We start from the raw sequence: 25,394 nt of genomic DNA on the forward strand, positions 1-25,394 counted from the left end.
ATGCGTCTTTTAATTTCATGGCTGCAATCACCATCTGCAGTGATTTTAGAGCCCCCAAAAATAAAGTCTGTCTGTGTTTCCACTGTTTCCCCATCTATTTCCCATGAAGTGATGGGACCGGATGCCATGATCTCAGTTTTCTGAATGTTGAGCTTTAAGCCAACTTTTCCCCTCTCCTCCTTCACTTTCATCAGGAGGAGCTTCAGTTCCTCTTCTCTTTCTGCCATGAGGGTGGTGTCGTCTGTATAGCTGCTACTATCACTGTGTCTCCGCTTCTTAATGTGATGGGGAAAGCGAGGTTCAGAGCGGGAGGTCACAGCTTCTAGAGTGGTGATGGAGCCCGGGGTCCCCCCTCTCCGCCCCCGCCAGCCCATCAGGACCTGCCCGTGGGACCAGGGAGCCAGGCTCCCAGAGGCCTGGCCTGCTCAGCTGCAGGGCTGGGGGCTCGCCATGTTCTCAGCAAACACCCTGATTTTTGGCATGCACGCCCAGAAACATAAACCACAGCCATGGAGACCACGGGAAACACACAGCAGTTCCTCAAAAAACTAAAACCGGGACCACCGTATGATCCAACAATTCCGCGCCTAGGTATAGATCCGAAAGAACTGAAAGCAGAGACTCAAACAGACACTGGTACGCCCAAGTTCACGGCAGCCAGAATGAGGAAGCGACCCGAGGGTCCTCAGCCCGGGGCGGATAAACAAAACGCTGTCCCTACTCACGAGGGAATATTATTCAGCCTCAAGCAGGAAGGGAGCGCTGACACAGGCCACAAGCCGGAGGGACCCTGAGGACCGCAGGCTCGGTGAGATCAGCAGGTCACAAAAGAACAAATACTGTGCAATCCGCTTATACGAGGCGCTGAAGAGTCAGGGCCCCCGGGACGGAGAGCAGACGGCGGGGGCCGGGGCCGGGGCAGGCGAGGGGGACTGAGCGCTGACCGGGGACAGAGCTTCAGCTTGGGAGGAGGACGAAGTTCTAAAGATGGGTGTACATTGACTGTATAGCAAGCACATCGTGAATGCGCTGAACCGCACGCTCTGCTTGTTACCAGACACGATGGAGGGGCTTCCCTCGTGGTCCAGTGCCTAAGACTCCACACTCCCAGTGCAGGGGCCCGGGCTCGACCCCTGATCAGGGAACTAGATCCCACATGCCACAACTAAGACCCAACCCAGGCTGATACATAATTAAAAAAATAAATAAGACACCACACAGCTAAGAGTTAAAGTGTGATGACAGCACATGAATACTGGGCAAGGCCATGAAACAAACTTGCCGAAACAGACCCAGACTGAACTGGGGTCAAAGGGGCCTCCTAAGCCGGAGGGAGACACACAGCCTTCAGCAAATGAAGATGGGACATCCTGAGCTTCTTGGGAAAGATAACCCTGGAGCCTCATCTCACACCCTCCCCAAAAATCTCAAAATAGACCAAAGACTTGCGTGTAAAATAAGGAAGGCTGCAAAGGAGCCGGGGCTGGGGGCTGGTACTCAGAACCTGGGGCTGGACAGGCTCGTGCCAAGCAAGACACACAACACACGGTAGAGGAGAAGACAGATTACCCTAAAAACACACTTCTGCATGGCAAAAACCTCCACCAGTGGTCAAATATACATGCTAACACAGGGAAAAATATTTGCAACACATATTATGAAAGATTAATTTGTCTGACTTTGAAAAACAGCCCTGGGGGAAAACAGCCAGGAGATAGAGAGAGTCCACAGCAAAAGAAAACAAACAGTCCTCCAGCACATGGAACGGCGATTAACCTCCACTCACAAAGAGAAAAACAGAAATTAAGATTACACGGGGAAGCCATTTCCCGAACAGATTGGCGGAGAAGGCGGCGCGTGGGTGAGACCACGTGGAGGTGGGGTCCCCCAGCGGGGGGTGGAGCAGAGGGCAATTCTGCAAAATCCAGGGAAATCACACTTCCGCTTCCAGGAGTGTCTCCTCTCACACTTGCAAAATGACGTGCGGCGAGGCCGTTTCATGCAGTGTGCGCGAGCTACATGCCCGGAGCGGGGTCCTTGCGCGTGGGTGTCCCCCAACCCGAGTCCTGGGACTACGTGGGGGGAGGGGGCATGTGGGAGGGAGACCCGGTGGCGGCTTCAGCCCCTTCTGAACAGACTTCCTGCATGTGTGGACCAGACCATGTCAACGAGGTTCAAAATTAAGGTTTTAAAATGAAAGAAACAGGAAGGATTCAAACGAAACAGAGAAAGAACTAAAAGGAGCCCTCACTCAGCACGGCAGGGACCTCGCTCTCTCCCGCTGCTCAGAGCGTGGTCCAGGAGCCTGGGGGTCCCCAAGACGCTTTCAGGACACCCAGGAGGCCAGATCTAATGAGCAGCAATCCTGAGACACCATGTGCTTCCCAGACTGGTCCTGCTGATGGGTGAGGGGGTGGGGTGGGGTGGGGACCGGAGAACCCAGCCATCTTCAGTTGACCAGACCCTGTCAAGGCCTGCAAAAACCACCACCTGCAAAACCCTTCACTAATTTCCCCCATTTGGGGAAAACTACTGACTTTTAAAAAAAATAAAATTACACTATTTAAGTTAACATGTAGTGGGTTTACAGTGGGCAGTTTTTAATAAATCAGCATTTGTAAATTTCCTAGCTTAATTTCTAACATGGGAAAGAGCAACAGATACATCTCACATAAGCAGGCTTTCTAGCGACCTCGCTAATTCACGAGCAGAGGGGTTCCGAGACTGGAGCCTCAGACCCCCAGGCCTGTCCTGGGGACGCGGGGAAGGACTGCAGGCGCAGCTCGGACACGGTGCCCCGAGGGCGCCCCCCCCCACCAGCCCGAGGCGCCCATGACCCCAGGCCTAGCCTTTGGGCCGCTGCAGCCGGACACCGGCAGAGGGCTGTATCCACAGACATAACCCAAGACCCGGGGTCGGGAGGTGGGGGAAGAGGCAGGGAGTCGGCCACGTGTGCGAAGCAGGCTGGACAGCCGGCCCGGCCTGGCCTGGCCCCCACGCCCACCCCCGGCCCCGATGTGCCCTGCAGAGCGGCCTGGAGTCTCACACACACCACACCCCTGCCTGGGCTCCTCGGCGGGGGTGGGGGCCGTGGGCCGGAGGCTCAGCACGAGGGGAGGGCGTGGCCTCGGGGGGTGGGGGTGGGGGGCGCTGAGCCATCCTGCCCTGCGGAGACACCCTCACAGGGACCTAACACCCTGCCGCCAGGAGCGCGGCAGGTGGGTGCCGGGCTCAGCCGACACCTGCAGGCACAGTCACAAGCTGGAGTCGGGGTTCTCCAGACCCCCAGCGCTGCCCGCCTGAAGAAATCGAGGCGGGCAACAGCCCGCTTCCCAAAAAGGTGCTCTGGAAAGAATGATTCGGTGCCTACAGGGCTCCTCCGTCTGCAGGACCCTGGGACAAGTCATCTTGTGAACAGCAAGCCGTCCCAGAGCCTGACAGCTGAGACTGCAACTCTTCACTTCACCTGCAGTTCCGCAGGGAGAGCGCATCGCTGGTAGCAAGACGCACCTGGGATTCTCCCAACCCAGCCTCGAGCGGAGGGCCCCACGTGGGCAGCGCCTTCGGACAGTCGCTTTCCTGCATGGGGGATTAAAGCAGAGTGAGTCTTTGCTTTGGGAGGACAGACGTGGCGGAAACCATGGGCCTGCGTGGCTACGAGGCTCCAGGCGGCTCAACTGTGCACACACTTTCAGCTCCGTCTTCCGGAGAACCGAGTGACAACACGAAGTGCAGGTCACAGCACTGGGAGACATCAGCGCTTAACAACCCACAGCACAGCTTGAAAATGATGGCTCAAGGTCTGAAAATGATGGCTCAAGGTCTGAAAAGCTAACAGCTGTCTGCGTCCCACATAACTAACGATGCGACCGCTCACACACACAGGCTCCTCCACCGGTGCCCTGGGCAGCTCCAGGGCAGGACTGACCACACAGGACTGGTGCCCAGGTTCCACCAATCTGCGGGGATCCGGCAGTCTCGGGGCGTCCTGCCCTGACCCCACCTCTCAGCCGGCCGTCCCCGCACGGCCCGTGTCACGGCGCTTCGCCGTAAGCAGGGCAGGGGCACGTAAAGGGTCTCGTGTCAGGCGGCGCACAGACAGGGCCCCACACCTTATCAGTTAGAATCCAAGGGGAACGAAAACCAGCGAGCAAGACCGAGACCACCCCCGCCCCTCCTCCCCCGACACCGCGTTCCCGGACTCCACCTGCCGCGGCAGAAGAGAACCAAACAGCTCTCTAGCGTTTTCAAAGCCTGACCGCAAAAACACGGCCACTGACAAGCCCTTGATGCACTAAAGAATCATGCTCAGCGGAACACGCCACGGCCTGCTGCATCCGAAAGACGAGTTAGGAAAGCAGATAAAATGGATAAAAATCTCCACTCTCTATAAACCTGCCCCCAGAAGAGGAGCCTGCAAATACAGCTGCCCTTGTTTTCGTCCCAATTAAACCCGTCAGAAACCCGAGGGCGCTCACTCAGGGGTTCCCCCAGACCCCTGTCAGAGCCCAGCTCACCGCATGTCCTCACCCAGGCGCCGCGGGGGCTCCGATCGTCTCTCGAGGAAAACCCCACACGCCACGGAAACAGATCCCGGGGAGCCTGCGGGTGCCGGGCTCCCGATCCTGCCGGGATCCGCCGGCCCTGGGCAGCCAGGCCGGTCTGCCCAGGGGGCTCCCACGCCCACACCCGGCCAGGCCACCAGCATCAAAGCATCAGAGCACCTGCTCGCCGGTCGGAGCCACTTCAGAACCCTCCCAGACTACGGCTGAGGGGCCGGAAGGTCTGGTCCTGGATTCCCCAGGGAGGGCAGGACTTGGGGAGAGCAGGCATGGAAGCCTGGCTTAACCAGACGGACGGGTTTCCAGTCCCACCTGGGGAGGCGGCTGGGCCACCCTGCAGCTCAATCAGGAGGCCTCGGCAACAGCGGGAAAGGCCCTGAGATGACAAGACAAGGCCGCCGTCGGGGCCTCACCTCTCCACTCCGAAAGGGAACAGAATCCCACCAACTGGCTCAGCGGAGAAGACAGGAAGACCCACAAAGCCCTGCCAAGCACCCTGGCACCGCCCCCTGCCCCCAGGAGAGGGGTGAGGCGCCTGCAGTTACCACACAGCTGCTGCGGCAGGCAACCCGCGACCCCTCAGGAGAGGCTTCCCGGACCCCCGTCAGTCCCTCACACGCACCTGGGCAGGCTGACAGCTCTGGCCCATCCCCGCGATGGAATAGGGAAGACCCTAAAGCTGGGTCTCGTCGCGGGGAGCTGGGCTGGGCACCCCGCGGCCTGTCCGGGGAAGCGTAGGGACGCTGCAGCCACCCGGCCCCCAAGCCCCTCTCAGAGCGCTGGAACCGCGTGTGCGCGCGCGTGACCCTGACCGCGTCCACAGAGAGCCCTGCCCGCCAGTCCAGCCGCCGGGGACCCGGGCTCAACGCGAAGGGCAGGAGGTGGCCGGGCCCCTCGCCAGGAGGCCGGCTCATCCTTCCCCACCACGAGGCCCCAGCCCGCCTGCCCCTTTCCCGGACGAGCCCATGAATAGGGCAACGGGAGCATCTCACACCAGAGACCCAGGAGACCTGGCTCGGCCGCTGGCCGTGGGCAAGGGCCCGTCGCCCATCACCCCCGCCAGGTGGGCAGTGCCAGGTGGTGCTGCAGGCCGGGGGTTCTCTGTGTTCGCATCTCAGCACCCCCAGCAGCACAGGGAGCCCTCGATGACCCGGGGTGCAGTGAGCCAGGAGAGCTGCACCCCTGGTGACCGCCTGCGTGGCTCAGGCTGGGGGTGCACACGGCGGGGGGGGGTGTCAGCCCCCGGAAACGAGGGAGCTGGGGGCACACAGCTAAGGTCTCAGGCTCAGCGATGGCGGGGCGGGGGGGCGGAATCCGGAAGGCCCCAGCTTCTGGCGGTGAACTCTAGGGTGCCTGTTACATTAAGTCACCAACTAAACAGACCAGAGGTCCTGCATGACCGGAAAAGGCTGCACACCGTGACCCAAGGGCTATGACGTCTCCAATTCAATGCATCTGCGGTCCAAAGACAGGAAAAAAAAGAAGATCCGGCCCACAAGTCTCCCCTGAAAAGTCTCCTCGAAGCCCACACACGCCGCTCCGGAAACTCGGTCTCAGAGGCTGCACATCCTGCAACCTGCCCCCGGCGGCCGGTGGCCGGCGGCCGAGCAGCTGAGGGGCCCCCGGACCATCTGCTGGAGGGACCAGAGCCTCACGTCCCTCTACTGCGTCCACCTGAAGGCCTCACGTTAAGGACGCTCACAGCCCTGCTCACCTGCAGGGAAACTTCTGGCTGAAGCTGTGTTTAGGGGGAAAAAAAAAAGAGTTGGCAGGTGGGAATCCAGCCACAGCTTGTCAGAATTCAGCCTCAAGTCAGAATTCACGAGGACTTTTTAAACGTCTCCACGAGATTTACTTCTGCTCGGGGTGAAGTCTGTGTGTTAGTCGCTCAGTCGTGTCCAACTCTTTGGGACCCCGTGGACTGTAGCCCGCCAGGCTCCTCAGTCCATGGGATTCTCCAGGCAAGAATACTGGAGAGGGTGGCCATTTCCTTCTCCAGGGGATCTTCCTGACCCAGGGATTGAACCCAAGTCCCCAGCAACACAGACGGATTCTTCACCTTCTGAGCCACCAGGGAAACCCCTGGGTAAAGACAAACCAGGCAACAAGGTTTCCATGTTACTCAGGCAAGAACAGTATTTGTAACCACCTGAAAAGAGTGAAGATAAAATCGATTCCTTTATGTTTTTGTTGCAATGATTTCTTTTTAAAAAACCCACACGGAGAGAATTCTAATTTAGGTTATGCTGGTGCACAAAAATAATCCCAGAGTAGGGTTTGTATCTTCTAATTACACAGAATTTAGGACGAAATATTCATGCAAGTGACTCTGAAATACTTTATAAATAGGTCATCACCGGCTCTTTCTGTTGCCAGGAGTTTTAAACTCAGCAGAGCAGGGTCAGCCTGTGTGTGCAGACCAGTGACAGGCAGGGGCCTGCAGAACCCTCCCGTGGTGCCAGCCGCGTCCTGGGCTGGCTGAGGACCGGACTGACTGTTACAGCCAGTGGGAGGGCTGGTCTGAGCAATGTAAGCCTAGGGATTCCAGGTGGCACCAGTGGTGAAGAACCCACCTGCCAACGCAGGAGACGTAAGAGATGCAGGGTTCAATCCTTGGGTCGGGAAGATCCCGGGAGAAGCGCATGGCAACCCACACCAGTATTCTCGCCTGGAGAGCCCAGGGACAGAGGAGCCTGGCGGCCACGGTCCACGGGGTCACAGAGTCAGGCACGCCTGAAATGACTGGGCACGCGTGCAAGGAATGCAGAGACCGTCAGGACGGAAACCCGCTGGCGCAGAAGGCGGCGGCCCTCCCTGTCTGCTCCCCGCCCAACAGTGAACACGGGCAGGAGAGAAGCCCAACCCGGCCGGGCCCCACCCTGAGTGACCGGGTCCGCGTGAGGCCTGGGCTGGGCGTCCTCGCTCCAAGGACCCAGTGCCAACAACTCACTCCAGTGATAGTGCTTTTTTAGATTTTTTTTTTTTCTGATTCTTTCGATTTTTTTTTTCCCTGATAGGAACCATGTTTAAAGTCTTTACGCAATTTGTTACAATATTGTCTCTGTTTTTCACGTTTTGGTTTCTCCGCCAGGAGGAATGTGGGATCCGAGCTCCCCGACCAGGGACTGAACCCACACCCCACGCACTGGAAGCCAAAGTCTTAACCGCTGAACCACCAGGGAAAGCCCTACTTCGTATTTCTAATCAGAAAGTTAAGGGGCTAATTATCAAAGATACACACTCGCGTAACTTAAAAGGAGACGGATGGTCAACTCAAGTTAGCAAGGTGGGGGGTCTGGGGTGACAAGCGCCAGCTGGCGCCCGCCCCCCCGGCCCAGCACACCCTGATGCCCTTGGCCAAGCGCTGGGCACACGCTTAGTGTCCCATCAACACCCTGGCCCGCCCCCTCCCTTCGTGGAGGGCAGGGCAGGTAGGCCTCTAGAGGGTCTAACCAGGGACGTCAGCCTGTCCCCATTCAGATCTGTCAACATGGGCCCAAACCACATGGTCCACTATCAGATACAGCAGCAGTTCCGTCCCGAATCAGATAACCAAGAGGAAGAGGCTTTCCCACCTGTGTGGGCCCAGATAAGGAAGGACCACCTTCACCCACCTCGGCCACCGGCCGGGCCCCCGCCTGCCCCTGCAGCTTCTCTAAGCTGGAAGCCTCGTGGTTAGGACCCTGTGCTTCCGTCCCCGGTCGGGGGGCTAGATCCCATGCCCCGGGATCCCAGCTTGTGCGCCAGGTGGAGCCGGCTAAGGAGGCTGGGGGCGCCTGGCACCTGCAACTGAACAACGGCTGTTGTGGGACAGAGGTGGGTGCGGTGGTAAGGCCCTCGGGCACACACAGAAAGTGGGGGTGGGTCACCCAGAGCCCGGAGGTGGGGACCAGGTGCAAAGGGTTACGGGTCCAAACGAGGCCCCATGTGCTTACCAGAGACGACAGCTTTGATCTTCAGAAACACTCAAACCCAACAGAAGTGAGCATGTCACAAGGCCGTGGGCCTTGTGGGCAGCAAGCGGCCAGCCTCTTACTGGGACTCTGACTCCCACTCACTCATCTGCCAAGCGGGGACAAGGCGGCCCCATCCAGGTGGCCGTGGGGGTGGCAGCCATCCACACACACCCCCTGGCCCCACCGAGGGGGGTCCTCGCCCGCCTGATGCCCCCCAGCCAGCCCGGGCCCCACCACTGTCCCTCTGGGCCGGTGAGGAGGGGTCCCTGACACCCCCGGGCTCCTCTGAAGACAGCCGGTTCCCCCACAGCAGAGGCGGCTGCCTGATGCTGACCATCACGTGGAGGCTTCTCACGGCTGACGAGCGGCCATGTCTCTCCTCCTGCCTCCAGTGGGCAGGCCTCTCGCCAACGCTGGACGGACCCTGGCACCCAGGAGGCCTGACCCCCTTCTGGGCGCTGCCAGGGGGCCTCCCCAGAGGTCTCCGCTCCTCGCCTGCCAGGCGGAGGCGGGGATGGGGGCAGTCACGCGGGCTCCCCAGCGCACTCTGTCCTCCCCACCTGCAGGCAGGCGCTCGGGGCTGGCAGCCCACGAGGGTTACTGGGGCAGACACGCGTGCCAGGCCCTGCCCGCCCCAGAGTCACGGTCCTGGATGTCCAGCTTCAGAGGCAATGTTTAGGCCGAGCCCAGCACCTCGCCCCCCAGACTATCACTGGTCACCGTCCCCACGGGACGAAGGCTGCCACGGCGGGAGCAGCAGGCACAGGGGTGGTCCCTGCAGCCTGGCCCGCCCTCCCGGGCCATCCTGCCGGCAGCTCCGCCCGTGACCCGACCTCGAGCCCAGGGCTCTCTACCCGTTGACTCATGTTTTACTTCCTCTCCCCCAAACCTGCTTGGCGGCAGTGAAGCCACACATCTGCTGAAGAGCAGGATGAACCTCAGTCCTCGAAATCCCCCCTCCCGATCCAGCACCCATGGGTCCCTGCCACCACCCCGCCCTCCAGCCCTCCCCGACTCTTAGATGCTGACGTGTCCACATATCTCCCGGCCGCCTCAAACAGTGGTGGTGAAACAGGACGCTTTTCCTCCTGATCCAGAAAGTACTCGCCTAACAGGATGGGGGTGGGGAGGGCCTCTGGGCAAGCCGCAGGGGAACACCCCCCACAGCAGGCAACACGGGGCACAGGCCCTCGGGGCGGGGACGGGGGGGGACTCCCATCCAGCAGTCTCCCCCCGACCTTCCTCTCCGGATGAACTCGGAAAGGGCTGCAGACACCAGCCCCTGGACACCTAACCTGGACGCGGAGGCCGGCACAGGACCCCAGGGGCACGCCCAGGGGAATGGGGAGGGGGATACCGCAAGGCTCAGCCTGCAGAGACGGGGGCGGCGGCCCCCACCCGGCCCGCCCGCAGCCCGTGCCCCCCAGGGCCCCACCCGTGGGACCCCGCACCTGCGAGGTGACTCACACCCCCCCAGGCACAGCCATCAGCAGCGTGAGCGCTCTGTGGGACCCCGTGGGCGTCCTAACCCGGTTCTTGGAGGGAGATTCCGGTGATACCGGAGGTTGGTGTGTTTTCTCAACGAGTCAAGTTGCACCAGAGTTCTAAATGCCAAGCTCCCACCCGAGGCCACCGCTGACACCCGTCTCCCGGTCTCTGCCACCCCAGCAGCCCTCCGGGCATGGCCCCCCCTCCCCCTCAGCCGTCACTGCTCAGACCGGGCTCAGCCCAGGGGTGTGGCACGCCCCCACCACACAGACCCCGTCCCAGATGGTAGCTGTGACCCCACAGATGACCGCAGTCAGCCCGGAGCTCTGCAGTCAGAGACGGGGAAATGTGTGTCCAGCTGAGTATCCCCTGGCGGCTGCCCGCGGCCATCTCGGGGGACCCAGCAGACCCTCAAACATGAACCAGGAAGCAGGAGGGATGGGGCGGCACCCAGCGGGGGGTGGGGGCACCCAGCGGGGGTGGGGGGCGCGGCGAGCAGGGACAGCCGGCCAGCAGGACAGCAGCAGGCAGCCTCCAACAGGGCAGGGACTCACTCCCAGGCAGCGCCCCCACCCAGGGCAGCCCCCGCCCGCTGAGCCCCTGGCCAGCTCCCCCCACTTCCTCAATGCCTCCTGGCAGGACCAGGGGACACGTGGCACACCCTGGTGAGGGCCCAGCCCCACAGCGGGGAGACGAGCGCTCTCAGGACGCTCAGATGAGGGGGTGGAGGTGGGGCAGACAGCCACGTGTAAGCCACATGTCCCACCGTGGCCGCCCCCAGCGTGGCCCAGAGCCCAGTCCTGCCAGAGGGCTGACCACACACTAGCAGGGTCTCCAGGAGCTTTGGAGAGGGGCTGACCTTGGGTAAACTGACCCAGGCCAGCCCCCGCCGCTCCCAGGGAGGGTGACGTGTTGACCCGCAGGTGTAGACGGCAGCGTCCACACCCAGCCTGGCCCACGACACGTGGTGTAAGGGAACCGGGACGCTGAACCACGCACCGAGGCCCAGCCGGGGTCCTGTCCACGGTCCCCGCCATGTTATCAAGAGGGACAGCTGTGGCTCTAGGCATCTTCCGAGCCTGCCCACGTGGGCAGGCCCCTCTGCTCTGAAGTGTGAAGCAAGCAAACCCCCGGCAGGGTCTGCTCTCGGCCTCCTCGGCCTGGACCAGGGTGCCTGCCCCCTGCCCACCAGTTTGGCCCTAAACAGGTGGGCACCCGGCCGCCGCTCACTGCCCCACCTGCCCAGGGTCCGCTCAGCAGCCTCCAGCGGCAGCCCACCCCACCCCCAGGCCCACACACAGGCGGACGGAGCGCTGCCCGGAGCTGGCGTGGGGCCCGAGGGAGCCAGAACGGCACTCCCCCAGTCCTCTCCTTCCCAGAAAGGGACCCGGCCTCTGGGCCCCGGCCCTGCTCTGCTGTGAGTGCCCGGGCCCACCAGCATCTGAGTCAAGCTCCAAAGGGTTCGGCCGGCAGCCCTTCTCCTCGGGCGGCCGAGGCCGGGCCTCCAGGCTGTGTTCAAAGCTGGCTCCGTGTCCACGTTTCAAAGGGATGCCACGACTATGCCTGTGCACACAGGCCGGGGGGTGACCGGGCACAGCTGGGAGCCCCCTGGTTCTCTCTCCCTGCAGACCTCCTGGGGGAGGCAGCGGCCCCCTAGCCTCTGCAGGGCCGGTGCATCGTGCAGAGAACACGCAGTGGCCCGTGTTCCGGGCCGAACAGCGAGGACCTGGAGGAGCTGGGGCCGCGTGCACACAGCACTCCGGCCCTTGAAGCCACTCCCCAGGGCCCGGGACAAGGCTGACCCCGCTCCGCAGGTACGCTGGGACTGAGGGGTCACGTCACAGGATGGCGAACGGGGGGCCAGGTCTCCCACTGCTGGAACGACACTGACTCATCGGCGAGCGGAGAAGGGTCCACGTGGTAATGACTAGACTACAGGCTGGATCACTAGAAGGAGCTCACGTCTCGCTGAACGCAGACATGGGGGGTTACACACAGGAGCGGCTGGAGGTGTGTGCACACCCACACTGTGTACATCGCTCCGCCAGCGGAGCGGGCCCAGAACGACGACGCCCCAGCAGCCACGAGCTCGGGCCCGGCCCGGCTGTGGGCTTCTGAAACCGTCCTCCAGTGAGAGGAGAACTGGCCAATTCCAGGGCTGGGAGCACCTGTCAGGTCAGGAGGAAGGAAGGAGAGGCCCACATTGCCCCACATTGACGGGGGCGCGTCAGCAGAACCCAGGAGCCTCCTGGAGGAGTCCCCGGCAGCCAGAGCCGGAACAACTGGACCCACAAAAGAAGTAAAGTGGCACTGCGCTGAAACGCGAAGCATAAAATAAGCGCACGTGAACCCACACTGACATCAGAAACGACCAAACAAACGAATAAGTGAGGGAGAGAGACAAGTCCCCACTCAGAAGACTCCAAACCACTTACAGACACCCTGCCCTCAAACCTCCCCCTTCCTTCCGAGAAGGACGGCACTGAGAGGGAAAAGGCTCCGTTTACATCAGCCCAGCGACCGCGACCAGCTTCACAGGGACCAGTCAGTCACGTTGACAGCACGCGCCCTGATGGGGGAGGGGGCTCTTCACCTCTCTGCTCTTCCTTCCAAAACCCACGACCCCCGTCTAACCCGGAGGAAAACATCCAATTCCAACAGGCGGGTTCCAGCTGTCCAAACTCCAGAGGAGATGGATCTGCAGTGAACCTAATATCCCCTGAGACTGCAATTCCCTGGTGGCCCAGTGGTTCAGAACCTGCCTGCCAACGCAGGGGACGCGGTTCCATCCCTGGTCTGGGAAGATCCCACCTGCTGCTGAGCAACTAAGCCCAAGCACCTAGAGCCCACGCTCTGCAGCCAGAAGCCGTGGTGCTGAGAAGCCAGGGCACCAGAGCAGGCCCTACCCGGGGCAATTAGAGAAAGCCCGCGCATGGCAACCCAGACCCAGTGCAGCCAGGAATAAACACATTTTTAAAAAATGCCTCAAGACTGTCAAGTCATCAAACACAAGAGAAGTCCAAGAAACTGTCTCAGTCCAGGGAATCGGAAAGAGATTTGATAACTAAATGTAACATGGTATCTCGGCCTGGGTCCTGGGATAAGAAAAAAGGACATCCAGTGAAAACTAAGGAAATCTGAACAGACAACAGACTTCAATTAACAATGTATCCACACTGGTCCATTCATTAATGGTAACGCCAGTCCCACACTGAAGCATAAGATGTAATAAGAGAGACTGTGGGAAGGGACAGACACAGGGGCCCTCTCCTGTTATCTTTGTAATGTTGCTACAAATCTAATGTGTTTCTAAAAACCACGTTGATTATTAAAGAAAAAAAAGAAAACCAAACACCCAGCATGTACTCAGTGTGGGGCGGGGCGGGCAGGGCAGGCCCACTCAGCACTTCTGCCATCACCCCCAGGACACCCACAGCCAGACCTGGGCCTGCCCTTGAGCAGGACACACAGGACACAGTTGCAAAGTCAAGTGATCACACACGAACAGAAGGTAATCAAGGGAAAGAAACAGTGGAGCAGCCAGAGAGAGCACCCCGTGGGACCCACGCCTTCACAAACATGCCCCCTCCCCACCATCTGCAACCCTTCACCCCCAGACCCTGTCTCCAACGAGGCCAGCCAGGGAAGGGATGAAAAGGGGGACCCCTGCCTTTCAGGAGCTCAGAAGGCAGGCGGGTAAACAGAGGACCACACACAGGACGACAGGCACAAGGGCCCTAAATGCGGGGGCAAGGGAAGGCCAGGAAGGCTTCCTGGAGGCAGTGACTTGCGTGCAGCTCACATGAGTGCTAAATGTGTTGAAGGCCCCTGAAAATGAGTCACGTGAAATGGCCCATGGTGCCAGCACGGAGTTCTCAGAAAGCCACGAACTCTGGCCTGACCCCAGGTGCCTGGTGAGGCAAGGAAAGCCGCCCCACTCACGAGAAAAGGTGGTCCAGGGCCACCTGGGGTTGGGAAGAGAGGCTGCCCTTCAGAAGAGGCGCCCAGCACAGTTCTGCCACTGCACGCTGCCACACGGATGAAAATGCACTCTGCTAAGTGACGGAAAGCAGAGTCCAACGGCCCCAGAGCGTTATGATTCCACAGATATGAAAGGTCCCGGACAGGCAAATCCGTGGAGACAGAAAGCAGATTAGTGGTTGTCAGAGGCTGGAGAGAAAGAGGGAATGAGTGATTGCTGAAGCGGGGTGATGAAAACGTTCTAAAATTAGATTGTGGCGACGCTTGCACAATTCTGTGGATCCGCTGGAAGTCGGTGAACTGCACTTGCGATGGGTGGATGTCACGGCATGCGAACTAAACCTGGGTCAAGTGTACCCCTCTCACTGTCCAGGCCTGCCCTCTGCCCTCGGGGAGCCCGGCCCCTCCCCACCGCCAGGCCCCAGCTTAGCTCAGCCACAGGTGGGCTCCCCACAGCCAGTACCCCAGGACCCGAAGCTGCTGGCCCCTGGAGGCCAGGCTGCAGAGGGGCCCCCCAAGGGCAGAGCAAGGCCATGACCTCGGCTCATTGCAAGGGGCGCCTCCACCCAGTCCTACCCTGGCTGCTGAGAACAGGACAGACGGGGGAGCCAGCCCCTGCCTCCTGGGAGAAGGACAACGGCTGGCCAGGGAGGGGGTAGCAAGTGAGGAGGGCTCTGTGGTCAGGGTGTCCAGGGAAGGCCTCCCCAGCAAGGCGGGGTGGAGCAGAGATGTGCCCAACGCAAAGGTCTGCCGTGCCAACAGCCCTGCAGGCGGCGCCCATCGACCGAGGTGGGGGGGGGGGGGCTGGAGAGGGAGGCTGGGCCTCTGGGGCCCAGGGCTGGGCTCAGGTGTGCCCACCCGCACTCCACGCCAGGGAACTAGGGGGCCTCCTGCCTCCGTGGGCCACGTACCCCGCCCCCTGCCCACGGGAAGGGCTGGAGGCAGCAGTGCTTCCCACCGAGGGGGGGACCTGATCACAGAGGGGTGAGTGTTTCCCCGGGGGCCCTGATGGTGCGGGCACACTTGGTTCTCCCAAACTGGGTCTGGCAGCACCGGGAGGTTCTGGGTAGGCATGCCTTCCCCCCAAAATCCATTGCCGAGGGACAGAGCCAGGCTCTCTGCAGGCCTCCCCGCTTCACAGAGGGAACTGCCCAGGCCTGGCGTCAGGTGTCGCTGCTGGGGTGTGGTCTGAGCTCCCAGGGGACAACCAGGGGTGCTCCACCCAAACCAGCCAGTCCTGGGGAGGGGGTGCGCTGCCCTTCGTAACCACGACCCTCCTCCTGGGGGAAGCACCCAGGGCCTTCCTGGGGGAGGCAGTGCAGATGCCGCCAGCTTGGGCCAGGGCCAGTTTTCAGGCCTCCGGTTTCTGTATTCCACACCAAGACCCCAGTTTCCCGAGGCCCAGAGAGGTTAAGCATCTTGCCCAAGAACACACAGCAACAGATCAGGCGTTTTCCCCACTTGACCCCGCCTTGCGTGTGGTACTCAGCTTAGGAACAAGTACCCAACTCTGCCGCTCACCAGCGTGTGGCCTCAGGGAGGTTACTTAACCTCTCTGTGCCCAGGCTGCCTCATCTGTAAGGGGGAGCTAATAACAGCCCCAAGCTCCAGCTGTTATGGAAATCAATCATGTAAAGTGCAGGGAACACGATCAGGCCTGGGGTAAGAGATGCGCTTGCTATTAGCGCACCTGTGAAGGCAGAGAGGCTTCTCATCGTGACCGTAGACTTACTCCTTACGTTTCCTTCACAAACCGCCAGAAAGTCCACTGATCATCAAGAGCGCAGCCACGACAGTCACACAACCCGAGTTCCCGTCCTGGCTGAGCCACCTAGCTCACCGCGGGCTGAGGCCAGCCGCCCGCCTCTCCGGACCTGTCTCTGCATCTGCGGGAAGGGTGAGAGCCAGGCCGTGAGAACCACACGGGCAGTGGGCGAGACACACTGCGCACGACGCCGTCTGACGCTGGAATGAGTGATTTCTGTTACCGTTCTTTTTTTTTGGACAGGCCAGTACTTCCTGTCTGCCGGTGTAACCGCTGGGGACTTTAATCACAGTCACAACCCCGATTATAACTCAAAGGCCAAACAGTCTTAACGAGAGCCCCGAGACGGCGACTGTCACTAGCAGTGAATTACAGCCCCGAGCCACCGCCCGGCCCCTCGCTTCAGTCCACGTGCGGACGCCAGAGGCCGGAGAACACGGTTTTCTCTAACTAGGGAAACCCTCCCTTTCCTGCTCCATCTCTGTCTGTAAGAGAAGTCGGACGGCCTGCCTTTAAGTTCTCAAGTGAACCGATCGCCTCTCTCCGACGGCGGCCAGCTCCGAGCCGACGGCCAGGCCGCCCCTCCGCCGGGCTGGCTGGGCCTTCACCACCCTAGTCATGAAGCGAGCCTCCCCGGCAGGGACCCGGGCCTCCTCGTGCCCAGCGGCCAGCACCTGAACTCTCGCCCCCGATACGAGGGCGTTTTCTGGATTCTGCCCAGGATAAAGACCCAAGGAGAGCCGCCACTGCCATACCACCCAAAAGCCGAGGAGAACTCAGACCTCGACCCTCTGTGGTGCCCCAGGCCCCCAAGCCGGCTTCCAGGTCCCCGACCAAAGGCCTTCCAAGCACCACCTGAGTGGCCACACCGCAGGTCTGGGCTCATAAACAGAAGCTGCTCCCCCCGGTCCAGAGCGTCCGTAATCCTCCTTGTCATCACCTTCACAGCCCACGTCTCATTACCGCCCGATTCCTTTTTAAATTCTTTAAAAACAGGAAGGCTCTGCCACACACCCCAAGGCTGTCCGCAGCCCCGCTGGGGAGCGACCCTGTACAAGGCTTCTAAGATTGCCTCCTTCCTGCGGATGGCAAGTGAGGAGCCCCCCGCCCATCTCACAGGAAAGGGGACAGGCCGGTCACGCAGCCCCCACGGGGTCTTCCTTTCCAGCGGGCACATGCCCTCTGCGGACCAGAACTCCCCAGGCACTCAGCGAGGCCTCAGCGCGCCAACTCCACAGAAGCCCACCATCCAGCCTCACACAAGGGCTCAAATGCCAGAAGCCCCGCGAGAAGGGTGATCAGCCCAGGTCCCCAAGAGGGCGCAGCCCCCAGAAATGAGGGCCTGGCTGGAGGCACACCCCTCCACAACGGGAACCCCACCCCCGCACAAAGTTCTGGCGCAGTCGACTTCAGGAAGGAACTCCCAAACCGAGACGTGTGGGGAGCTGGAAGGGGCCCCCTGCCGCCCACAAGATGACTGGAGACAGACAGGTGTCCCCGTCCACCCATCTGTGGGTGCTCAGAGCCACCTACACAGGTCAGACCCTGGAAACATCGAGGAGAGCCCTGCACTTCTCGGATGACACTGACTTACGAGATGCGAGCTGGGCCTGGCGCTGGGATCCAACGCCCGTAACATCGCTCAGATACTCAGATACAAAAAGGAAGCGCGCTTCGGGCCTGCGGCCTCCCCTGGCGACAGCACTCTCACCAGAACCTAATAACACTGTGCTCATCATGCCCAAGCCGCTATTCTATTCCATCAGACAGCAAGAAACGGTGATTCAGGAAAAACGCGCCCAGTGCTCCTTGTTTCTGGCTGGCGAGGGTGAGGCCCCAGAGGCAGGGGAAACAGAGGTCACACCGAGCTGGCGACCATCGGCCTCTTGACGCCCGCCCTGGCTGGAGAGGTGAGAGGAGCACCTCACGGGCCAGTGGCTTGGAGAGACCAGCAGGCTCTCCTCTCACGAAAGGCCCCTGCCTGCCTTGGTGGGAGATGCAGGCTCAGGGGGGCCAGGATCACGCAGGACACATGCGGAGACTTCCCTGTGCCACTTCCAGGAAATGCCTCTCCGGAGCGTGGGCGGACAGACAGCATGGGGACAGGCCCTGCCCATCCCCAGGCCACACCGCTGGGACGGCCACACCCCGCAGCCCATCAGCCACAGCAGCCCAGCGGAGAGAAGGGTAGAGGAGGGGAGGCACCCACGTAGATGCCCCAGGGTGGGGGGGGAGAACCCACCTCCCCAGGCCCCAGGCCCAAGCTGGCACACCCCGCCCCCATGAGTCCAGCAATGTCCAGACCATGGGTCAAGACCCCTGCCCACGGGCACAGTGCTGCAGAAACAGCAACATCAAGGCCGAGGGCAGAGGGAAGGTCAGGAAGGCCAGGCCCCCAACCTGGACCGGCAGGGAGTCTTCAGAGGGGCGGCGGCAGAAAGGAGTGGCAGGTTTACCCAGGTCTCTGATCCCAGGGGTCCCAGCTAACTGTTGTGAGACTGCGGTTTCATCCTAGCAGAGGACAAGGGCAAACACCTGGAACACATTCACCTAGCCGAACTCTGTGTCCCCAAATGGGCCTGGGACACACGGGCAGAGTCAGGGCAACAACAGCCACCCAGAGGGGAGGGCACCGCGGCCTCTCCTGGTGTTGGGATCTCTGCCCTGGGTGTGTCCAGTCTGGGAGCGGGGTGGGGGCTACGCCATCTAATGCTCTCGTCAGCCCCCTCTCTGCTTACCGCTGGGGAAACTGAGGCAAGGGACGGCTCAAGGCCTTCCTGCCCAAGGTCACTGAGCAGACGCCATGCAGACAAGACCCCAAACTTCTCTCTCACTGCTGCATAGCCCTGCTCATCCTGCCGGGCCCAGGCCTGAGACAAGCCCTAAGGCGGGGCTGCGATGGGGGCTGGGGCCCAGGCACCTCCATTTTTGTGGGGGATGGGGGGGATGCACAGAACTAGGAAGGCAAGAAAGGAACCCGGTGCTGCAAAAGGTGTTGCCCAAACCAAATCCTCCCCGCCTCCGGAAATGTAGGGCTGGCAACACCCCCAGAGCGGGCTCCGCTTCCAGCGGGTAAGCCTCAGGTCCAGGGCCCGGGGCCCAGGCCCGGGCGCTGCTCCCCGGACGGACAGGTGCCCCAGCCCACCTGGTGGTAGGCCTGCCCAGGGATGCAGGGCCTGCTCCGGGGCAGGGGGCGCCCAGGCTGGGGACTGCTGCCCTATGCCTCACCTCCCAGCGAGGCTGGGCCCCAGCAGAGCCCCACCAGCTAAAAGTCCGGAACAAAAGGAAAGGAGACGGGGCAAATCGAGGGGTGCGAGGAGGGCAACTTTTTGGCGGGGTCATCTCCAGGGGCATAGGGGCCGGGGTCGCCCTCCACCTCTCCTGCGTCCCCCAGGAGTGAGTTCCTAAGACGACATTCACCGCGCCCACCCGCGCCCCAGCCTGGACCCGGGGACCTGCGCCCTACCGACCACCCTCCCATCTCAGGCTTCGCGCCCACGGGACGTCCTCCTCTCCCCGGCCGGCCGGGCACGACGCGGACCCGGAGACGCCGGGGCCCGCGCGCGCGGGCGGGGGGTGGCCGTGACGCGCGCCCAGGCCGCGCGGGACCCGGGGGCGTGTATGCGGGGCGCGCCCGCGCAGGTCCTGGCTCGGAGGGCCGCTGCTGCGGGAGCGGGGAGGGCACGGCCTGGCTAAGGGCCGGCCAGCCCCCGAGCGGGTCTGCGTGTCCGGCGAGTGGGCGTCCGCGCGCGCGCGCCGCTTACCCTGCGCGGAGATCGGGGCCACCTCTCATCCACCCGCCGCCTCGGCGCCCCCCTCGCCAGCCGCCCGGCCGCGCTGCACCTGCCGCCCGCGCGGGAGCCGAGCGGCGCCGGGGAGCCCGGAGGAGGCGGCGGCCCGCTGGTCCGGGCCAAGAGCGCGGAGGCGGCGGCGGCGGCGGCGGCGGCGCCAGGTCGCGCGCTCGCGTCCCGCTGCGCGGAGTCTGCGCGCCCCCGGCCCGGCCTGCGCAGCCGCCGCCCCGCCCAAAGCCCCGCCCCACGTCGCCCCGCCCCAAGACCTGAGCCGGCTAGCCCCGCCCCGCGCCGCGCCTTAAAGGAGCCGCTCCCCCTTGCAACGCCTTGGCTCTCCCCTCCCGCCCCGGCGCGGCGGTTCCGCGGGGGCGCGCCTGTCCTGGCGAGTCCGCTCGCGAGAACGAGCGCGGTCACGCGACGTCGCCTTTGTTTGGGTGGCGCACGTGCGCCCCGGCCACCTGCACCCACGCGGACGCGCGGCGGCCCCTCCGTGCGGCCGTCCGCCGCCTGCACCCAGGGCCCCGCGGCCCCGCGAGTCTATAGGGCGGACGCCACGGGCACAGCCGCGCACGGGCACGCGTGCCGCTGTCCCTTCATCCGCCGTCCGGCGGCCACACATCCCAGGGGCGGCAGCAGTGGGACCGCCAGTGGTTCCGCCTGTGGGTCCAATACGGCCACCCTCCCGTGGCGACCACATCCCAAAGGAAACCGCCTTTATCCTGACGCCACGGTGCCCACGAGGGGAGGGAACCTAGAGCCTGCGGGGGGGGGGGGGGTCGGTGCGGGGCACGCACCCGCTCCAGGCTGGCATACCTGGCAAGGGCTGAGCCCCACGCCAAGGGAGGGGACTCCCTGTCCTCAGGGTCTAGACTGCTTTCTCTAAGACGCACCTTTGTCATTCAAGAAATACCCTCCACCAACCCTCCACTCTCCTGCATGTCCCCTGCGGGGAGACCGTGGGGGTGGGGGTGGAGAGACAGCTAGGCCTGTCTGACTCTTTGCGACCCGACCCCATGGACTGTAGCCCGACAGGCTCTTCTGTCCATGGATTCCCCAGGCAAGAATACTGGTGTGGGTTGCCATTTCCTTCTCCAGGAGATCTTCCCGGTGCAGGGATTGAACCCAGGTCTTTTGCATTTTAGGCAGATTCTTGACCCTCTGAGCCACCAGGGAAGCCCCCCTACCAAAGAGAACCCTACCCATCCCTAGCCTCCAGAATCTAAGGATGGCTAGCTCACAGATAGAGGGGACCACACCTCCAAAACCATAAGTCCTCATCCTGGGTTGCGCAAGGCGGGGTGAGGGTGGCGGGACAATTAACTCCTCACCCAAGCCTGACCTGGGGGATGCTGCTGGGGCTTGGAGTGGGGGGATCTAAAAGACCCCAGACCCCAGATCTGACCGGACCTCTCAGCCACCACTCCTCCACTGGGTCCTCTGGGCTTGCCTTGATGGTCCCATCTGCTTTATGCGTCTTCAGCCCAGCTCCCCTGCTCTGCCCCAAACCCGATGACAACAGGAGTCCTCCAGGCACCTCCAAGAATCCACAGCTAACCCCCCAAACCACACCAATACCCTAACACACCTCCCCACCTCCAATCCAGTCCTCAAGGCTCCCAACTCAAGTGCTCAAAAGCATTCCCTGAGGCAAGTGTCAAGTGAAAAAAATTTGCACAGCCTAAAAGTTGAGAATTATGTTTTATTTGGCAGACTCACTTAGCCTAGGATGGCAGCCTTTCGGATACCTCTGAGGGACTTGTTCCAAAGAGGTCAGGAGAGAAGCCTTGAGTTTCCCTGCTGGCTCAGCAGGGAAGAATCCACCCACAATGCTGGAGGTGCTGGTTCCATCCCTGAGTCGGGAAGATTAGCTGGAGAAGCAAACGGCAACCAACTCCAGTATTCTTGCCTCAGAAATCCCACAGACAGAGGAGCCTGGAGGGCTACAGTCCATGCGGTTGCAAAGAGTCAGACTCAGAGACTCAACAACAGGATATACACCAGTTTTTACTTGGGGGATAGAAAGAGAAAAAGTAGTTGCACAACAAAAGATTACTGAATAATCACAAAAACAAACATCTCAAACTAATGATTTTAGTGCTTTTTCTTCATGGATCACAGCCTTGTCAGGGCAAAGGGGTTTGTGTTACTCAATGAAGCTCTATGAGCCAGGCCGTGTAGACAAACAGGTCACAGTGCAGAGTTCTGACTAAACGTGGTTACCTGGAGGCGGGAATAGTAAACCACTCCAGTGTTCTTGCCTTGAGGACCCCATGAACAGTATGAAAAGGCAAAAAGATGTGACCCCAGAAGATGAGCCCCCCAGGCCGGAAGCTGTCCGATATGCTACTAGGGAAGAATGGAGGCCGTTACTAGGGAAGAGGCCAAAGCAGAAACGATGCCCGGTTGTGGGTGTGTCTCTTGGTGAAACCCCAGTGCTGTAAACAACAATGTTGCCTAGGAGCTTGGCATGTTAGGTCCACGAATCGAGGTGGATTGCATGTGGTCAAGCCAGAGATGGCAAGAGAGGACACTGACATCTTAGGAATCAGGGAACTAAAATGGACCAGAATGGGTGAATTTAATTCAGATGACCGTTCTATCTACTACTGTGAGCAAGAATCCCTTAGAAGAAATGGAGTAGCCCTCATAGTCAACAGTAGTCTGAAATGCAGTACTCGGGTGCAATCTCAAAAACGACAGAATGACTTCTGTTCATTTCCAAGGCAGATCATTCAACATCACAGTAATTCAGATCTATGCCCCAACCAGTAATGCTGAAGAAGCTGAAGTTGAACAGTTCTGTGAAGACCTATAAGACCTTCTAGAACTAACACCAAATAAAGATGCCTTTTTCATCATAGAGGGTTAGAACGCAAAAGTGGGAAATTAAGAGATACCTGGATTAAGAGGCAAGTTTGGCCTTAGAATACAAAACGAAGCAGGGCAAAGGCTAACAGAGTTTTGTCAAGAGAACACGCAGGTTGTAGAAACACCCTCTTCCAACAACACAAGAGATGACTCTACACATGGACATCACCAGATGGTCAATACCAAAATCAGATTGATTATATTCTTAGCAGCCGAAGATGGAGAAGTTCTCTAACAGTCAGCAAAAATACGACCTGGAGCTGACCGTGGCTCAGATCATCAACTCCTTATTGCAACATTCAGACTTAAATTGAAGACTTAAATTTCCCCACTTAAAGTGGGGAAAACCACTAGGCCGCTCAGGTATGACGTAAATCAAAATCCTATGATTACATAGTGTAAGTGAGAGATAGATTCAAGGGATTAGATCTGATAGAGTGCCTGAATAACTATGGATGGAGCTTCGTGACATTGTACAGGAGGTGCTGACCAAAACCATCCCAAAGGGAAAGAAATGCAAAAAGGCAAAGTGGTTGTCTGAGGAGGCCTTACAAATAGCTGAGAAAAAAAGAGAAGCGAAAGGCAAGGGTGAAAGGGAAAGGTACATCCAACTGAATGCAGAGTTCCAGAGAAGAGCAAGGAGAGATAAGAAAGCCTTCCTCAGTGATCAGTGGACAGAAATAGAAGAAAGCAGTAGAATGGGAAAGACTAAAGATCTCCTCAAGAAAACTCAAGATACCAAGGGAACATTTCGTTCAAGGATGGGCACAATAAAGAACAGTAACAATATGGACCTAACAGAAGCAGAGGAGATCAAGAAGAGGTGGCAAGAATACACAGAAGAATTATACAAAAAAGATCTTAATGACCCAGATAACCACTATGCTGTGGTCACTCACCTAAAGCCAGACATCCTGGAGTGTGAAGTCAAGGTGCCTTAGGAAACATCACTATGATCCAAGCTGGTGGAGGTGATGAAGTTCCAGCTGAGCTATTTCGAATCTTAAAAGTTGATGCTCTTAAAGTGCTGCACTCAGTATGTCAGCAAATTTGGAAAACAGCCTTGACCACAGGACTGCAAAAGGCCAGTTTTCATTCCAATCCCAAAGAAAGGCAATGCCAAAGAAAGCTTAAACTACCATATAGTTGTGCTCATTTTACATGCCAGCAAGGTAATGTTCAAAATCCTTCAAGCTAGGCTTTAGTTGTACGTAAACTGAGAACTTCCAGATGTCCAAGCTAGATGTAGAAAAAGCAGAGGAACCAGAGATCAAATTGCCAACATTTGTTGGATGATTTGTTGGATCATTTAGAAAAAGCAAAGGAATTCCGGAAAAACATCTACTTCTGCTTCATTGACAGTGCTAAAGCCTTTGACTGTGTGGATCACAAAAAACTTGGAAAATTCTTCAAGAGGTAGAAATACCATCTCACCTGCCTCCTGAGAAATCTGTATGCAGGTCAGGAAGCAAGAGTTAGAACCGGACAGGGAACAATGGACCGGTTCCATATTGGGAAAGGAGTACATCAAGGCTGTATATTGTCACCCTGCTTGTTTAACTTCTGTACAGAGAACATCATGCGAAACGCTGGGCTGGATGAAGCACAAGCTGGAATCAAGATTGCTGGGAGAAATATCAGCAGCCTCAGATATGAAGATGATATCACTTTAATGGCAGAAAGCAAAGAGGAGCCTCTTGATGAAAGTGAGAGGAGAATGAAAAAGTTGCCTTAAAACTCAACATTCAAGAAACTAAGATCATGGCACCTGGTCCCATCATTTCATGGCAAATAGATGGCGGAAAAGTGGAAGCAGTGAGATTTTCTTTTGTTGGGCTCCAAAACCACTGAGCCTGGGCACTGGTGGCTTGAACGGTAAAGACCACCTGCAGTGCAGGAGACCCAGGTTTGATCCGTGGGTAAGGAAGGTCCCCTGGAGAATGAAATGGCTATCCACTCCAGTACTCTTGCCTGGAGAATTCCATGGAAAGCTATGATGAACCTAGACAGTGCTTTAAAAAGCAGAGACCTCACTTCCTGCAAAGGTCTGTATAGTCAAAGCTATGGTTTTTCCAGTAGTCATGTATGGATGTGAGTGTTGGACTACAAAAAGGCCGAGCACCGAAGAATTGATGCTTTCGAATTGTGGTGCTAGGAAAGACTCTTGAGAGTCCCTTAGACAGCAAGGAGATCAAGCCGGTTAATCCTAAAGGAAATCAACACTGAATCTTCATTGCAAGGATGAAGCTGAAGCTCCAATACTTTGGCCACGTGGTGTGAAAAGCTGATTCATTGGAAAAGACCCTGCTTCTGGGAAAGATTGAAGGCAGAAGGAGAAGGGGACAACAGAGGATGAGATTGTTGGATAGCATCACCGACTCAACAGACATGAATGAGCAAACTCTGGGAGATTGTGAAGGCCAGGGGAGCCTGGTGTGCTGGAGTTCATGGGTTGGCAAAGAGTCAGACACGACTGAGCGACTGAAGAACAACTAATGATTTTTGTGCTTTTCTACGTATGGGAAGATGCAAGAGTCTGGTCTCCTTGAAATCACTCCTTTGATATGCATCTTAACTGTCTCAGATCAGTGTCCGGATTTCCTCCGTCTGAATCCCCTCAGGATACAGCATGGGAGAGGGGGCAGCTAGAGTGGCTGAGGGCCCAATGGTCACAGGATCCAGTATTTACTGAAATGACAGGAGATTTGGGGCCCCAGCATCCTCCCCACCCTCCCCCAGCACCCTCCCCCAGCATCCATGCTGGGAAGGTAGACCCGATAGGCCTGGGTCAGAGGCAAGCATTCAGGTGGGCTCCTGGCAGGCCTCAGTTTCCTGCCTGTAGAATGGGTGTGCTAGGTCTCTCCAGTCATGTCCGACTGTTTGTAACCCCGTGGACTGTAGCCCGCCAGGTTCCTCTGTCCGTGGCATTATTCCAGGCACAGATATCGAAGTGGGTTACCGTTTCCTTGGGAGACCAAGTGAT

At 59.3% G+C, this 25,394-nt stretch overlaps 1 protein-coding gene across 4 annotated transcripts in view; it reads right to left on the reverse strand.

The window, feature by feature from the left end:
* Positions 1-19,740, reverse strand: part of GRAMD4 (GRAM domain containing 4) — a 62,648-nt gene extending 42,908 nt beyond the window's left edge. Inside the window, exon 1 of one of the 4 annotated variants that reach the window (XM_043881348.1) lies at positions 19,517-19,740. In XM_043881348.1, the coding sequence (XP_043737283.1) occupies positions 19,517-19,545 (29 nt within the window). In that variant the 5' untranslated portion in view covers positions 19,546-19,740. Of the gene's footprint in view, positions 1-4,530; positions 4,662-9,969; positions 9,995-15,677; positions 15,700-19,516 lie in introns of those variants that run through there. The other 3 variants (XM_043881349.1, XM_043881351.1, XM_043881355.1) reach the window with 3 other exon arrangements.
* Between the last annotated feature and the right edge of the window lie 5,654 nt (positions 19,741-25,394).

This window comes from Cervus elaphus, chromosome 22, assembly GCF_910594005.1.
Source record: "Cervus elaphus chromosome 22, mCerEla1.1, whole genome shotgun sequence".
Taxonomy (NCBI): domain Eukaryota; kingdom Metazoa; phylum Chordata; class Mammalia; order Artiodactyla; family Cervidae; genus Cervus; species Cervus elaphus.